The 15,701-nt window shown below is 37.8% G+C and overlaps 1 protein-coding gene across 2 annotated transcripts; it reads right to left on the bottom strand.

Annotated features, from left to right (window-relative positions):
- Positions 1–10,094: 10,094 nt before the first annotated feature.
- LOC147181280 (tripartite motif-containing protein 16-like) lies at positions 10,095–15,676 on the bottom strand. 2 transcript variants are annotated; one of them, XM_086085526.1, is made up of 6 exons: positions 14,612–15,676; positions 13,575–13,670; positions 12,116–12,349; positions 11,741–11,909; positions 11,592–11,657; positions 10,095–10,621 (listed from the first exon to the last, which is right to left on the bottom strand). In XM_086085526.1, exons 1-6 carry the CDS (start codon positions 14,951–14,953, stop codon positions 10,143–10,145), a joined length of 1,386 nt encoding a protein of 461 aa, XP_085941652.1. In that variant the 5' UTR covers positions 14,954–15,676; the 3' UTR covers positions 10,095–10,142. The 2 variants fall into 2 exon arrangements, with proteins under 2 accessions (XP_085941652.1, XP_085941647.1); XM_086085521.1 differs by having other exon boundaries at positions 10,096–10,678; positions 14,612–15,673.
- Between the last annotated feature and the right edge of the window lie 25 nt (positions 15,677–15,701).

The following is a 15,701-nucleotide window of genomic DNA, read 5'->3' on the forward strand; positions in this document are numbered from 1 at the left end:
TTAGGGTTTAAAACTAGGGCTAGGGTTTCATATTAGGGTTTCAAACTAGGGCTAGGGTTTTAAGTTAGGGTTTAAAACTAGTGCTAGGGTTTCAAATTATGGTTACAAACTAGGGTTAGGTTTTCAAATTAGGGTTTAAAACTAGTGCTATGGTCTCATATTAGGGTTTAAAACTAAGGCTAGGGTTTAAAACGAGAGTTAGGATTTCAAATTAGGGTTTCAAACTAGGACTCGGGTTACAAATTAGGGTTTCAAACTAGGGCTAGGGTTTCAAATTAGGGTTTAAAACTAGTGCTAGGGTCTAATATTAGGGTTTAAAACTAGGGCTAGGGTTTAAAACGAGGCCTAGGGTTTCAAATTAGGGTTTCAAACTAGGGCTAGGGTTGCAAATTAGGGTTTAAAACTAGGGCTAAAGTTCAAAAATAGGGTTTCAAACTAGCCCTAGGGTTTCAAATTATGGTTACAAACTGGGGCTAGGGTTTCAAATTAGGGTTTCAAACGAGGTCTAGGGTTTCATATTAGGGTTTCAAACTAGGGCTAGGGTTTCAAATTAGGGTTTCAAACTAGGTCTAGGGTTTCCTATTAGGGTTTCAAACTAGGGCTAGGGTTTCAAATTAGGGTTTAAAACTAGTGCTGGGGTCTCATATTAGGGTTTAAAATTAGTGCTAGGGTTTTATATTAGGGTTTAAAACTAGGGCTAGGGTTTCATATTAGGGTTTCAAACTAGGGCTAGGGTTTAAAATTAGGGTTTAAAACTAGGGCTAGGGTTTCAAATTAGGGTTTCAAACTAGGGCTAGGGTTTCAAATTAGGATTTAAAACTAGTGCTAGGGTCTCATATTAGGGTTTAAAACTAGGGCTAAGGTTTAAATTGTGGGCTAGGGTTTCAAATTAGGGTTTCAATTTAGGGCTAGGGTTACAAATTAGGGTTTAAAACTAGAGCTAGGGTTCAAAATTAAGGTTTCAAACTAGGATTAGGGTTCAAAATTAGGGTTTCAAACTAGTGCTAGGGTCTCATATTAGGGTTTAAAACTAGGGCTAGGGTTTCAAGTTAGGGTTTCAAACTAGGGCTAGGGTTTCAAGTTAGGGTTTCAAACTAGGGCTAGGGTTACAAATTAGGGTTTCAAACTAGGGCTAGGGTTTCATATTAGGGTTAAAAACTAGGGCTAGGGTTCAAAATCAAGGTTTCAAACTAGGGCTAGGGTTTCAAATTAGGGTTTCAAACTAGGCCTAGGGTTTCAAATTATGGTTACAATCTAGCCCTAGGGTTTCATATTAGCGTTTCAAACTAGGGCTTGGGTTTCAAATTAGGGTTTCAAACTCGATCTTGGGTTTCAAATTAGGTTTTTAAACTAGGGCTGGGGTTTCATATTAGGGTTTCAAACTCAGGCTGGGTTTCAAAACAGGGTTTCAAACTAGGTCTAGGGTATCATATTAGGGTTTCAAACTAGGGCTAGGGTCTCATATTAGGGTTTAAAACTAGGGCTAGGGTTTAAAATTAGGGTTTCAAACTAGGGCTAGGGTTTCAAATTAGGGTTTAAAACTAGGGCTAGGGTTCAAAATTAAGGTTTTAAACTAGGACTAGGGTTTCATATTAGGGTTTCAAACTAGGGCTAGGGTTCAAAATTAGGGTTTAAAACTAGGGCTAGGGTTCAAAATTAGGGTTTCAAACTAGGGCTAGGGTTTCAAATTAGGGTTTCAAACTAGGTCTTGGGTTTCATATTAGGGTTTAAAACTAGGGCGAGGGTTTCAAATTAGGGTTTTAAACTAGGGCTAGGGTTTCATATTAGGGTTTAAAACTAGGGCTAGGGTTCAAAATTAAGGTTTCAAACTAGGACTAGGGTTTCATATTAGGGTTTCAAACTAGGGCTAGGGTTCAAAATTAGGGTTTAAAACTAGGGCTAGGGTTCAAAATTAGGGTTTCAAACTAGGGCTAGGGTTTCATATTAGGGTTTCAAACTAGGGCTAGGGTTTCAAATTAGGGTTTCAATTTCGGCCTAGGGTTTCATTTTAGGGTTTCAAACTCAGGTTAGGGTTCAAAATTAGGGTTTCAAATTAGGGTTAGGGTTTCAAATTAGGGTTTCAAACTAGTTCTAGGGTTTCATATTAGGGTTTAAAACTAGGGCTAGTGTTTCAAGTTAGGGTTTAAAACTAGGGCTAGGGTTTCAAATTATGGTTACAAACTAGGGCTAGTGTTTCAAATTAGGGTTTAAAACTAGTGCTAGGGTCTCATATTAGGGTTTAAAACTAGGTCTAGGGTTTAAAACTCGTGCTAGGGTCTCATATTAGGGTTTAAAACTAGGACTAGGGTTTCATATTAGGGTTTAAAACTAGGGCTAGGGTTTCATATTAGGGTTTCAAACTAGGGCTAGGGTTTTAAGTTAGGGTTTAAAACTAGTGCTAGGGTTTCAAATTATGGTTACAAACTAGGGTTAGGTTTTCAAATTAGGGTTTAAAACTAGTGCTATGGTCTCATATTAGGGTTTAAAACTAAGGCTAGGGTTTAAAACGAGAGTTAGGATTTCAAATTAGGGTTTCAAACTAGGACTCGGGTTACAAATTAGGGTTTCAAACTAGGGCTAGGGTTTCAAATTAGGGTTTAAAACTAGTGCTAGGGTCTAATATTAGGGTTTAAAACTAGGGCTAGGGTTTAAAACGAGGGCTAGGGTTTCAAATTAGAGTTTCAAACTAGGGCTAGGGTTGCAAATTAGGGTTTAAAACTAGGGCTAAAGTTCAAAAATAGGGTTTCAAACTAGCCCTAGGGTTTCAAATTATGGTTACAAACTGGGGCTAGGGTTTCAAATTAGGGTTTCAAACTAGGTCTAGGGTTTCATATTAGGGTTTCAAACTAGGGCTAGGGTTTCAAATTAGGGTTTCAAACTAGGTCTAGGGTTTCCTATTAGGGTTTCAAACTAGGGCTAGGTTTCAAATTAGGGTTTAAAACTAGTGCTGGGTCTCATATTAGGGTTTAAAATTAGTGCTAGGGTTTTATATTAGGGTTTAAAACTAGGGCTAGGGTTTCATATTAGGGTTTCAAACTAGGGCTAGGGTTTAAAATTAGGGTTTAAAACTAGGGCTAGGGTTTCAAATTAGGGTTTCAAACTAGGGCTAGGGTTTCAAATTAGGATTTAAAACTAGTGCTAGGGTCTCATATTAGGGTTTAAAACTAGGGCTAAGGTTTAAATTGTGGGCTAGGGTTTCAAATTAGGGTTTCAATTTAGGCTAGGGTTACAAATTAGGGTTTAAAACTAGAGCTAGGTTTCAAAATTAAGGTTTCAAACTAGGATTAGGGTTCAAAATTAGGGTTTCAAACTAGTGCTAGGGTCTCATATTAGGGTTTAAAACTAGGGCTAGGGTTTCAAGTTAGGGTTTCAAACTAGGGCTAGGGTTTCAAGTTAGGGTTTCAAACTAGGGCTAGGGTTACAAATTAGGGTTTCAAACTAGGCTAGGGTTTCATATTAGGGTTAAAAACTAGGGCTAGGGTTCAAAATCAAGGTTTTCAAACTAGGGCTAGGGTTTCAAATTAGGGTTTCAAACTAGGCCTAGGGTTTCAAATTATGGTTACAATCTAGCCCTAGGGTTTCATATTAGCGTTTCAAACTAGGGCTTGGGTTTCAAATTAGGGTTTCAAACTCGATCTTGGGTTTCAAATTAGGTTTTTAAACTAGGGCTGGGGTTTCATATTAGGGTTTCAAACTCAGGCTGGGTTTCAAAACAGGGTTTCAAACTAGGTCTAGGGTATCATATTAGGGTTTCAAACTAGGGCTAGGGTCTCATATTAGGGTTTAAAACTAGGGCTAGGGTTTAAAACTAGGGCTAGGGTTTCAAATTAGGGTTTCAAACTAGAGCTAGGGTTTCATATTAGGGTTTAAAACTAGGGCTAGGGTTTCAAATTAGGGTTTCAAACGAGGGCTAGGGTTTCAAATTAGGGTTTAAAACTTGGGCTAGGGTTTCATATTAGGGTTTAAAACTAGGGCTAGGGTTCAAAATTAAGGTTTCAAACTAGGGTTAGGGTTCAAAATAAGGGTTTCAAACTAGGGCTAGGGTTTCATATTAGGGTTTCAAACTAGGGCTAGGGTTCAAAATTAGGGTTTAAAACTAGGGCTAGGGTTCAAAATTAGGGTTTTAAACTAGGTCTAGGGTTTCATATTAGGGTTTTAAACTAGGGCTAGGGTTTCAAATTAGGGTTTAAAACTAGTGCTAGGGTCTCAAATTAGGGTTTAAAACTAGGGCTAGGGTTTCATATTAGGGTTTCAAACTAGGGCTAGGGTTTCAAATTAGGGTTTCAAACTCAGGTTAGGGTTCAAAATTAGGGTTTCAAACTAGGGCTTGGGTTTCAAATTAGGGTTTCAAACTAGTTCTAGGGTTTCATATTAGGGTTTCAAACTAGGGCTGGGGTTTCAAATTAGGGTTTAAAACTTGTGTTAGGGATCATATTAGGGTTTAAAACTAGGGCTCGGGTTTCAAGTTAGGGTTTAAAACTAGGGCTAGGGTTTCAAATTATGGTTACAAACTAGGGCTAGGGTTTCAAATTAGGGTTTAAAACTAGTGCTAGGGTCTCATATTAGGGTTTAAAACTAGGGCTAGGGTTTAAAGCGAGAGTTAGGGTTTCAAATTAGGGTTTCAAACTAGGGCTAGGGTTACAAATTAGGGTTTCAAACTAGGGCTAGGGTTTCAAATTAGGGTTTAAAACTAGTGCTATTGTCTCATATTAGGGTTTAAAACTAGGGCTAGGGTTTAAAACGAGTTAGGGTTTCAAATTAGGGTTTCAAACTAGGGCTAGGGTTACAAATTAGTTTTTCAAACTAGGGCTAGGGTTTCAAATTAGTGTTTAAAACTTGGGTTAGGGTTTCAAATTAGGGTTTTAAAATAGGGCTAGGGTTTCATATTAGGATTTAAAACTAGGGCTAGGGTTTCAAATTAGGGTTTAAAACTTGGGCTAGGGTTTCAAATTAGGGTTTAAAACTAGGGCTAGGGTTTCGAATTAGGGTTTAAAACTAGGGCTAGGGTTTCAAATTATTGTTTAAAATTTGGGTTAAGGTTTCAAATTAGGGTTTTAAACTTAGGCTAGGGTTTCATATTAGGATTTAAAACCAGGGGTAGGGTTTCAAATTAGGGTTTCAAACTAGTTCTAGGGTCTCAATTTAGGGTTTTTATCTAGGGCTATTGTTTCAAATAGCTAGGTTTTGAAGTAAAGCTAGGGTTTCATATTAGGGTTATAAACTCGGTCTTGGGTTTTCTAATAAGGGTTTTGAAGTTGTGCTTGAGTTCAAAATTAGGGTTTCAAACTAGGGCTAGGGTTTAAAATTAGGGTTTCAATTTAGGCCTAGGGTCTCATATAAGGGTTTAAAATTAGGGCTAGGGTTTCAAATTAGGGTTTCAGATTATGGCTAGAGTTTAAAATTAGGGCTTTAAACTAGGGCTAGGGTTTCAAATTAAGGTTTTGAAGTAAAGATAGCGTTTCATATTAGGGTTACAAACTCGGGCTAGGGTTTCGAATTAGGGTTTTGAAGAAGTGCTAGGGTTTAAAATTAGGGTTACAAACTCGGGCTAGGGTTTTTAATTAGGGTTTTAAAATATGGCCTCGGCTCTCAAATTAGGGTTTAAAAAAATTGCTAGAGTTTCATATTAGTGTTTCAAACAAGGATTTGGGTTTCAAATTAGGGTTTCAGATTAGGGCTAGGGTTTCAAATTAGGGTTTCAGATTATGGCTAGGGTTTCAAATTAGGTCTTTAAACTAGGGCTAGCGTCTCAAGTTAGGGGTTTAAACTAGGGTTAGGTTTTCTTATTATGGTTTTGAAGTAAAGCTAGGGTTTCATATTAGGGTTACAAACTCGGGCTAGGGTTTCAAATTAGGGTTTTAAACTAGGGCTAGCATCTCAAATTAGGGGTTTAAACTCGGGCTAGGTTTTCTTATTAGGGTTTTGAAGTAAAGCTAGAGTTAAAAATGAGGGTCTCAAACTAGGGCTCAGGTTTCAAATTAGGGTTTCAAATTAGGCCTAGGTTTTCAAATAAGGGTTTAAAAATAGGGCTAGGGTTTCAAATTAGGGGTTTAAACTAGGGCTAGGTTTTCTTATTAGGGTTTTGAAGTAAAGCTAGGGTTTTAAATTAGTGTTTTAAAATATGGCCTGGGGTCTCAAATTAGGGTTTAAAAATAGTTCTAGGGTTTCATATTAGTGTTTCAAACTAAGGCTTGGGTTTCAAATTAGGGTTTCAGATTAGGGCTAGGGTTTCAAATTAGGGTTTCAGATTATGGCTAGGGTTTCAAATTAGGCCTTTAAACTAGGACTAGCGTCTCAAATTAGGGGTTTAAACTAGGGCTAGGTTTTCTTATTAGGGTTTTGAAGTAAAGATAGGGTTTTATATTAGGGTTACAAACTAGGGCTAGGGTTTCAAATTAGGGTTTCAGATTAGAGCTAGGGTCTTAAATTAGGGTTTCAAACTAGGTCTTGGGTTTCAAATTAGGGTTTTGAAGTAGTGCTAGGGTTCAAAATTAGGGTTTCAAACTAGGGCTAGGGTTTAAAATTAGGGTTTACAAATTGCGCTGGGGATTATTATTAAGGGTTTCATACTAGGGCTAGGGTCTCAAATTAGGGTTTTGAAGTAAAGCTAGGGTTCAAAATTAGGGTATTGAAGTAATGCTAAGGTTTAAAATTAGGGTTTCAAACTAGGGCTAGGGTTTAAAATTAGGGTTTCAAATTAGGCCTAGGGTCTCAAATTTGGGTTTAAAATTAGGGCTAGTTGTTCATATTAAGGGTTTCAAACTAGGGCTAGGGTTTCAAATTAGGGTTTCAGATTAGGGCTAGGGTCTCAAATTAGGGTTTCAAACTCGGGCTAGGGTTTCAAATTAGGGTTTTGAAGTAGTGCTAGGGTTCAAAATTAGGGTTTCAAACTAGGGCTAGGGTTTAAAATTAGGCTTTTAAATTAGAACTAAGGTCTCAAATTAGGGTTTAAAGATAGATAGCTCTGGGGTTTTATATTCATTCTTATTCTATAACTTTGATTAAAGATTTCTCCAAGGCGTCGGGACTCAAACTGAATAAGACCAAATGTGAAATATTGTCATTACATGACTCTGTAATGGATAACATCCCTTTGAAGGCATCGGTTAAGGATTTAGGAATATCTAAAGATCTTATAGTTAGACATCTAAATTTTTCAGATAGAATTAAAAAGGCTCGAAATATATTATGTTTATGGCTTCAAAGGGATTTGTCTGTGATAGGAAGGGTTCTCCTCTCTAAAGCTGAAGGTTTATCTTGTTTTGTTTTCCCATCATTATTTCTTTTTGTGAAGGAGTTAACGGTCACTAAAACAAGCTCAAGAAGCAGGTACTATCCCATTGCAAAGCAAAAGGGAGGGCTAGAAGTTTTGAATTTTTGTGATGTTAATACATTTAAAATGACTTGGTTAAAAAAAATGCCGATCTAATCCAGATTCAATCTGGTATTTTATTCCTAATTATATTTTCAACAAAATTGGAGGACTACATTTTCTTCTTCAGTGTAATTTTTTGCTAAACAAACTTCTTTTCAAGTTATCACATTTTCATCAACAGGCCCTTCTTGCTTGGGTTTTGGCTTTTGTCCACCATTTTTCACCCCACAAAACTTTCCTTTGGAACAATTCTAATATACTTGTCAGAAACAAATCTGTATTCCTTCATACTTGGTATGAAAAAGGAATTAATTATGTTTGCAATTTATTTGATGAATGTGGTAATATACTGTCTTGTGAACAATTCATGTCCGTACATAATTTTCCAATTCCTTTCAAGACCTTTAATTTAATAGTACGCGCTATTCCTAATGGCCTGATTCAACTTATAGCGAACCATTTAAAATATGATAGAACTGTTTTAACAGCTCCTGTTCTGAAGCTTAATGGAATGAAATGAACAGACACAAAGTGTAATAATAAACATATACGGCTATACTCCAGATTCTACAAAAAAAGAACAAAATTGTTCCTAGAGGAAAGTTTTTCTGAGATTCTAAAATTACGGATATAAATTGTAAAATGGTGTGACTTTTACCTTATAAATATTGTATTACTAATAAAGCCTAAGTAGTACATCTTATTATTTTGCATAACATATATCCTACTAATTATTTGATATCCAAATTTGTCCATAATAGCAACCTTTGTGCTTTTTGTGAAATTGAAGTTGAAACAGTATTTCAATTATTTTATGAAACAATTTTGGCGTGATTTAGTGGCTTTCTTCTTTAAAACCTCTAAAAACTCTTACGAACTTAGTCTAAAAGATATAGTTTGCTACTATGGTAACACAGAAGACAATGATTTTGAATACGTATTTAATTTTGTTATTCTTTATGCTAAGTTTTTTATTCACAAACAAAAATGTTCCAAGTCCAACCCCAGGTTTCGGGAATTGAAATCCATTTTCAAAGCTATAAAATTAATCAACAGTAAGAAAAGCAGTAAATTGTTAAATCTCTTGGATGTTTTTCTCCTATGATGCTTCATTTGTGTAATATTCAAAGATTGTTGACCTGTTTTCTTGGGAAATGTCTATTTTAATATAATTTTTTTCTTATATTGTACCATCTTTGAAATGAACAAAAATTTTGTCAGGTATTTTTGCAAGATATGTTCGTATGTTCTAGAATGTAAAGTTGTGTTGAATTGTGTTAATAAAAGCATTTAAAAAAAGAAAAAAAAGGATGCCACGCACAATCCGCCATATTAACTGTTTTTCATTTGTTTTATATTCATGTTCTCGTTTTTTTTCCCCAATACAAATATTTAGCCTATAACTTTACCAATTTGTTAACTACTGCATTTTTTATTCAAATTTCATTGACAAAAAACATTGAATTTAGAATATATTTTTAATAAATAAAAACAGTACAAATGAGAATTTGTTGAATACATTATTATTATATCAATTAGTTTGATTGCTTACTGAGAAACACCCCATTTAAAAAATATATAATAGAAAATCACAAAATATATTACTACTGTATGAATCGAATTTTATTCATAATGCATTTGTATTAGCTATGGGGCAGATGCCACAGACTTCCGATTTCCGGGTTTCACACATCAGTGTTGTTTCTGGCCACTGATGGCCGCGTTCCAACACTCGTCCCCCAACCGCACGCCCCGGCCGATGGGCGGGAGTGCGCAGGGCTTCTCAACCCTCTGAAATGCTTCGGATAACTGAGACAGACAGACTACACATTCGCAGCAGAACTGGGACGCGGCCCACGCGTCGCAAACAGGAAACGGAAACAAAGCTGATGTGTGAAATTCAGGAAGTCCGTGGCATATACCCCATAGATAGCTAGCTAAAAAAATATATATATAATTATATTTTATATATATTATATATATATATATTTATATATATATATACATATTATGAGGAGGATGAGCATGTGCAGTGGATCCAAAAATGTTGAAGACGTCCTCATAATATTAAATGTAAAAAAAAAAAAATACATAACCGGTGCTCTTCAAATTTGGCAGGAAAAAAATGTTGATTAAAAAAGCATTTTTTAGTAGACGATTAATTGTGATTAATCAGAATTCTAAGATGTGATTAATCTGATTAAAAATGTATCGTTTGACAGCTCTAATATATATATATATATATATATATGTGTGTGTGTTTGTATTTATTAATTGTGAGTTATATTCATTAGATATTTTTTTCAAATCGCATACTGTCAAATAAGATAAGATCGCCAAACGCAAATAGTCCTGTACCACTTTGACAACTTCACCATGCAACTAAGTAAGTGCCACTGCGTATCAGAAGCTGAGGATGTGAGATCATCCTTTACCCAACAAAACTCAATGCAGCTCTGCTTAACTTTGGGCCTTGACACGATAGCAGGGGCGTCACACTCATGTGGGATGTGGATGTTTCTGTGTCATAGTATTTCAAACAGCATAGACTGGTCATTACTTGAAAGTAGCTCTGGACCTTTACCCAGCATGGCTGATCAAGACATGAACCATATCATGTAAATAAGCTCTACTGTTACATCACAGTGGGTGGAAGTGAACAATGGCTCACTCACAGACATGTTCAGAAAAAAGCAGATAAAGGATTGTTTACAAACCAATACAAAAGTAAATTTTCCATGGTCTGCTTTAATAATGGCAAGAAGCATCACTTTGTATTAACCAGACAAACTACATTCTCCTTCTTTGAGAGCCATGCAATGAGATACAATGGCTCAATGAAAGCAGCATTGTATTTGTGCAGCAGTCTCATGGACATGCTCACATGGTAAAACGACACGTGGCCGGCACAGAAGTCAACGTAAACGCCGATTCTTGTCACATCCTGAGCCTCCAATGGCGTTTCCACACCGGCGTGCCAGGCGGAGACACCTCGGCTGTTCCTCCCGACGCACCACGAAAAGTCGTTGGTGGTGATGCAGCTGGCGCTTTCTTGACCCTTGCGCTCGATGCTCTTGTAGGTGACGCCCACGTGAGCCCCCTCGCCGCTCAGCTCCGCCTCGGCGTAGTGGCGGCCCTCGTAAATGCTCTGTGATGTCATCGCCTGGCGCCAGTGGTCGAAGCGATCGGGATGGTCCACGTAGCTGTGCTGCCAGGGGCTGGTGTTGGTCACCTTCATGTTGTCCGCTGTTAGACGCAGGAAGTTATGGACCGTGTCTGGGTCAAAGGTCAAATTATTTGCATCTGAAGGGAAAAATAAATTGATATATATATATATATATATATATATATATATATCATGTTACTACATTATTTTAGGATATTGCGCTTTGGGAGGAAATTTCAGGTTGAACCTTAAATGCACTACAGTGTTGTTTTGAGATACACCCGACAGCTCAAGGTAAAAGCTTTCATCCAGCTGATATTTTGCTTTGAATTGCAAGCATAAACTTGACGAGCACTATTCAACTCACTCACTTTAAGCAGAACTTTGGCAAAAGCCCAAAAAATGAAAAAATAAAATAAAAATAAGTCTTTAAGCTGTTTTTTTCCCCACTCCCAGTTAACTGTAAAAAAAATTAAAAAGCTGCACATTTTGCATTAAAAAAAACACATGGTTAAGCCTTCAGTCTGGTAGCTTAATGCTAATGTTAACACATAATGGAAACCATATATACAACTTTTCAAAACAACTGATATTGAACACAAACATTGCAGACACTCATTTAAAAATTCAATATAACCGTCACAGTCATGACTTCTTTATCCTCTGCAAGGAGCTAAAATGAGCAGAGACATCCATGTGCAGTATATCCGTCTGTCTGTCTTATGCTGCCCCCGGGTGGCCAAGAAGGGCAGCAGCACAAACACCATTTAATTGATGGCAAGTGCGGCGAAACATAGTTCATTATTTTGAATTCTATTCAATAATGTCATTACTTAAAGTACAATATTATAGTGTTATTTTTTTCTCATTCAAATAAACACATTCCAGAATAGTCTTTTTTTGGGGGGGGGGGGGAGGCAGATAGAACGGATTATTGGCAATTTCATTCATTTCAAAGGGGAAAGATGATTTATGATATGTTTTATATATTTATGTATGAGATATTTATTATATATTTATATATATATATAACAGAAGATTTTTTTTTACATTTTAAAAAGTCTTCCGAGGTCTTCGGATCAGGCAACAAAACTTGCGGCGTCTGGGGTTGGCTGCCTGGTTGACAGATAAATAGAAAACACAACAGTTAAACCACAGAGAGGATTTAAAAATAATCACATTTCCCCTTTGCATCACACCTGGAGAAATGGCACTGAGCCTTTCGTGGTAGGAGGCGAGAATCAAGTCACACAGCTCTTGTGTGACACACGCTACGACCTGGACGTAAGAGTACACATGGTCCACACGAGTCACGCTGACGTTGGGCAAGCAAACATCCGCCGCTCCCTCTTTCCACTGCGAGTATTCCTACAACAAAACAAAGGATACTGTGAACATAATAGCATATTTATTGAAGACTTTTCCTCTATGAGCCTTTTTTTTCCATAATGCTTAAATCTGTGTACGCTGTCAACTTTTGAGATTGCGTAAGAAGCCTTAACACCCCCCCCCCCCCACACACACACACACACACCCCACACACACCCAACTTATAGAACTCGTCTGGTGCTGACCTGCAAGAAGGACACGTCGCACTCGCTTCGCGCCACTTTGTCCATCCTGGCCAAGGTCTTACTCAGCTCCGCCTTCTTCTGCTTCAGGTGAGCCTCCACGCCCTCCGCCTGGCGCAACGCTCGCCTCTGCTCTGCTTCCAGCCGCTCCGCCGCCTGCTTCCTGGCCTCCGCCACCGCCTCTTGCAGCCTGGAGAAGTGCTGATCCACCTGAGCAGACACCTCTTGCACCACAGACTGGAGAGCGAGCCGTAAAAAGGGTTTGGAAAAAGGACAGATGTACTGGATAATTTTTTGATAACGCAAACAAATGAAGAAGTTGTAATGTACAGCATATGTAAAATAGGGTAACCCCAAACCGAAGTTTTTTTCAGTTCACATCAGCAGCAGTCACTCGCTTTTCGCCAGCTGGAACGTTGATGCCTCTTGTTTATAAACATTATGAAAGGGCATATATCAACGGCTTCTGACTGTCATTGCGATGAAATCTTGTGCACAAGTCCACACCATCCAAGACCAAGACTTGCCCAAGATCAGAACTCACCAAGACCAAGACTTTTTAGGAGTCGCGAGACCAAGACCATGGCAGGACCAAGACAAAGGCAAGCCCAGACCAAGACAAGACTTTGACGAGTCAAGACTGTGACAAGAACGAGACCATAAAAATCTGCATAAAAAAATATGACCTGGTTGAACAGGTAAAGTGCATTCTTTCTTAACTCATTCACTGCCATTGACGGCTATAAACTATTTTTATTAGTTTCAATTTTGTTACACTTTTGTTAACAAGAGTAGGAAAATTTACATTTAGAACAGATATAAAATTTGTGATTAATCGTGAGTTAACTAGTGTAGTCATGTGATTAATTACAATTAAAAAAATTAAAATTATTAAAAATTAGGGGCCCCAGGCGATTAAAATTTGTACTCGTAAATAATCGCATTACTTTAATAACGTTCCTGTCAAGTGGATCGCTACAGGCCGATAAATACAGTTGAAGGCGAAAGATTAATCGAGGCGTTGCAAACAGCGTCCACTGACCCATTGATGACTAAAATCAGCAAGATGTATGACGGCGAAAAGAAAAACAAACATGATTTTTTTTCCGTGGACGATTCTCCCAACTGTGTTGCTATAACCGAAGATGACGGGACCTCAACTGGCAAACACAACTATTCGGGGGTGACGGTCACCTAATTGATGGTGCGTGGAACCTCAAACCTTAAAAGCAACCACACACCAGTATACAGATAATGTGCACTACTACTAATAAGGAAAAGGGAGCAAACAAGGTACATTAACAATGTATTTAAATAAAAATACATTTGAGGACTTTTCTCAGCAGTTTTTAGATGAGTTAAAAAAAATGATGAATTTGATCAATGAAGTACAGATCATAATTAATTAATCTCTCAATCTTTTTTTTTTTAAATCTCATGACAGCACTATCTTAAATGTTACCTTCATGTTGTCATTGTTGCTCCGCAGCTTTTCCATTGCTTTTTCTGTGGCCACAACGCTCCGATTTATGTCCTTGTGCTTTTTCTGCAGCTCATCCTGGAACAAAGTAAAGTACAGCCAAATTGTTAACTTGGGCATTACAAGGACAATAGCCGAGTCACTCACAACTAGAGTGAGCTAACTAACTTTTTGTCATCGTTTGTTAATTTCAGAAATGAAGAGAAAAGGTCTTTCAGGTGAATACGGTCAGTTTTGACAAATGGAGGCAGTCCATTATTGCACACAGTACTTTTTTCTTTTTTGCTTAGGTGTCACTGCATATGCATGTTAGCATAAATGAATACATTTACTGTCTTTTGTTAAATATTGATAGATTTGACAGATGTTTGGACAACTAGTGTGCAAAAGTTTTATGTAAACAATTGAACACTGAACAAAAAGAGTTAGCCCACTCGAGCTCTCTTTTAAAAGACAAAATAGTTAGCCCATTGGAGTTCTTGGTTAAAATAAAAGACAAAATGGAGTCAGCCAAGAAAAAATGCAAACTGGACTTAGCCCACTCTCGTGCTATAAAAAAAAAAAGACAAAATTGTTAGCCCATTGGAGTTCTTGGTTAAAATAAAAGACAAAATGGAGTCTGCCAAGAAAAATGCAAACTGGACTTAGCCCAATCTCGTGCTATAAAAAAAAAAAAAGACAAAATAGTTAGCCCATTGGAGTTCTTGGTTAAAATAAAAGACAAAATAGAGTCTGCCAAGAAAAATGCAAACTGGACTTAGCCCAATCTAGAGCTGTAAAAAAAAAAAGACAAAATAGTTAGCCCATTGGAGTTCTCGGTTTAAAGAAAAGATCAAATGGAGGTAACTAACTTAAGTTATCTTTAAAAATAATAAATAAATAAATTAATTAATTAATAAATAACACATACAAGAAGTTAGCCCACTCCAGTTCTCAGTTTAAAAAGGAAAAAATGGACTTAGCCCACACTTATTTTTCAGCGGCTCAGTTTGCAAATGTAAATGTAAATGTGTTCAGACCTTAATCTGAGCCCTCGCCTCCTCCAAAGACATAGTGGCGTGATCTTGGTGCCCCAGACCGCAGCAGTCGGAGCACAAGCAGCATCCGTCCGTCAGGCAGAAGCGCTCCAGCGGAAGACAATGGACATCGCACCTGCGTGCATCCACGTGACGCAGAGGTTCCACCAGACGGTGGCTCCGGAACTTGCCGTTCTCTAGGTGAGGTCTGACGTGATCCTCGCAGAAGGATACCAGGCAGGTCAGGCAGGATTTGACTGCCTTACCCGGCTCGCCCATGCACGTATCGCAGGGGACGGTGGACTCCTCTTGGCTGTTACAGCCGCTTGTCGCCATGTTTGTCATCGTCCTTCATTCGAGCCAAGTTAGTTTTTTTCTTGCGAACTTCAAAAGTCCCTTCGGAGTGTGAAAGGAAATACTTGCAAACCACGCCCAAGGTATTATTGTCTCAGTTTACATTCCTCCCTTGAGTGTTTGCTTTAAAAAAAAAACACACACACACACACACGCAAAATCCAAAGAGATAAAAGGAAGGAAATGAGGAGTGGACGCTGATCCACGCCTAGAGAATAAACTTCCTGTTGGTCATTTTACTTCAAATGGGAAGTATGTGAGTCTGGATGTGTTCCTTTTAAACGTGCCATGGCTATTTGAGCAGCCTTTTTGCAGGAGGTAGTGTTTCCTTTTGATTCTATACGGGCTATGGTGACACGTGTCTTGCAGAAATGATTCAATATGACCTACTCACTACACCAGGTCAATTATTGAACCACAACTTTCACAAAATAGTGCAAATAGCAAGTCCAATTCCCAGGAAGTTATTTCCAGATGTTTAAAACAAAAAGTTTTTACATTAAACAATAAATCACGCTGCACGCCTACATTCGGGTTTTGCCTGTGACGATTACATTTTGAGTTTGAGATGTGACCAACATGAAAACCACAGAGATGCCCAGGCGTAAAATTTAGTTTTGTGTCACTGACCCTGTTTTCAGTTCACAGTGAAAATAAATGCATTGGCTTCTTTGTTCTGTTACTTATTGAGAGGAGTGTAAAGGGCCTTTTTCGGCACGGGCCCGTATCATTTCTTATT

Source organism: Leptonotus elevatus, chromosome 1 (assembly GCF_054856555.1).
Source record: "Leptonotus elevatus isolate MCC_2025b chromosome 1, RoL_Lele_1.0, whole genome shotgun sequence".
NCBI classification, from domain to species: domain Eukaryota; kingdom Metazoa; phylum Chordata; class Actinopteri; order Syngnathiformes; family Syngnathidae; genus Leptonotus; species Leptonotus elevatus.

Excerpts from the sequence above, each read along its gene's own strand:
- LOC147181280 (XM_086085521.1), bottom strand. The coding sequence starts at position 14,953 with ATGACAAACATGGCGACAAGCGGCTGTAACAGCCAAGAGGAGTCCACC. Across the intron at positions 13,671-14,611 it reads AGGCGAGGGCTCAGATTAAG|GATGAGCTGCAGAAAAAGCA; the intron begins GTCTGAACACAT and ends ACTTTGTTCCAG. Across the intron at positions 12,350-13,574 it reads GCAACAATGACAACATGAAG|TCTGTGGTGCAAGAGGTGTC; the intron begins GTAACATTTAAG and ends CTCGCTCTCCAG.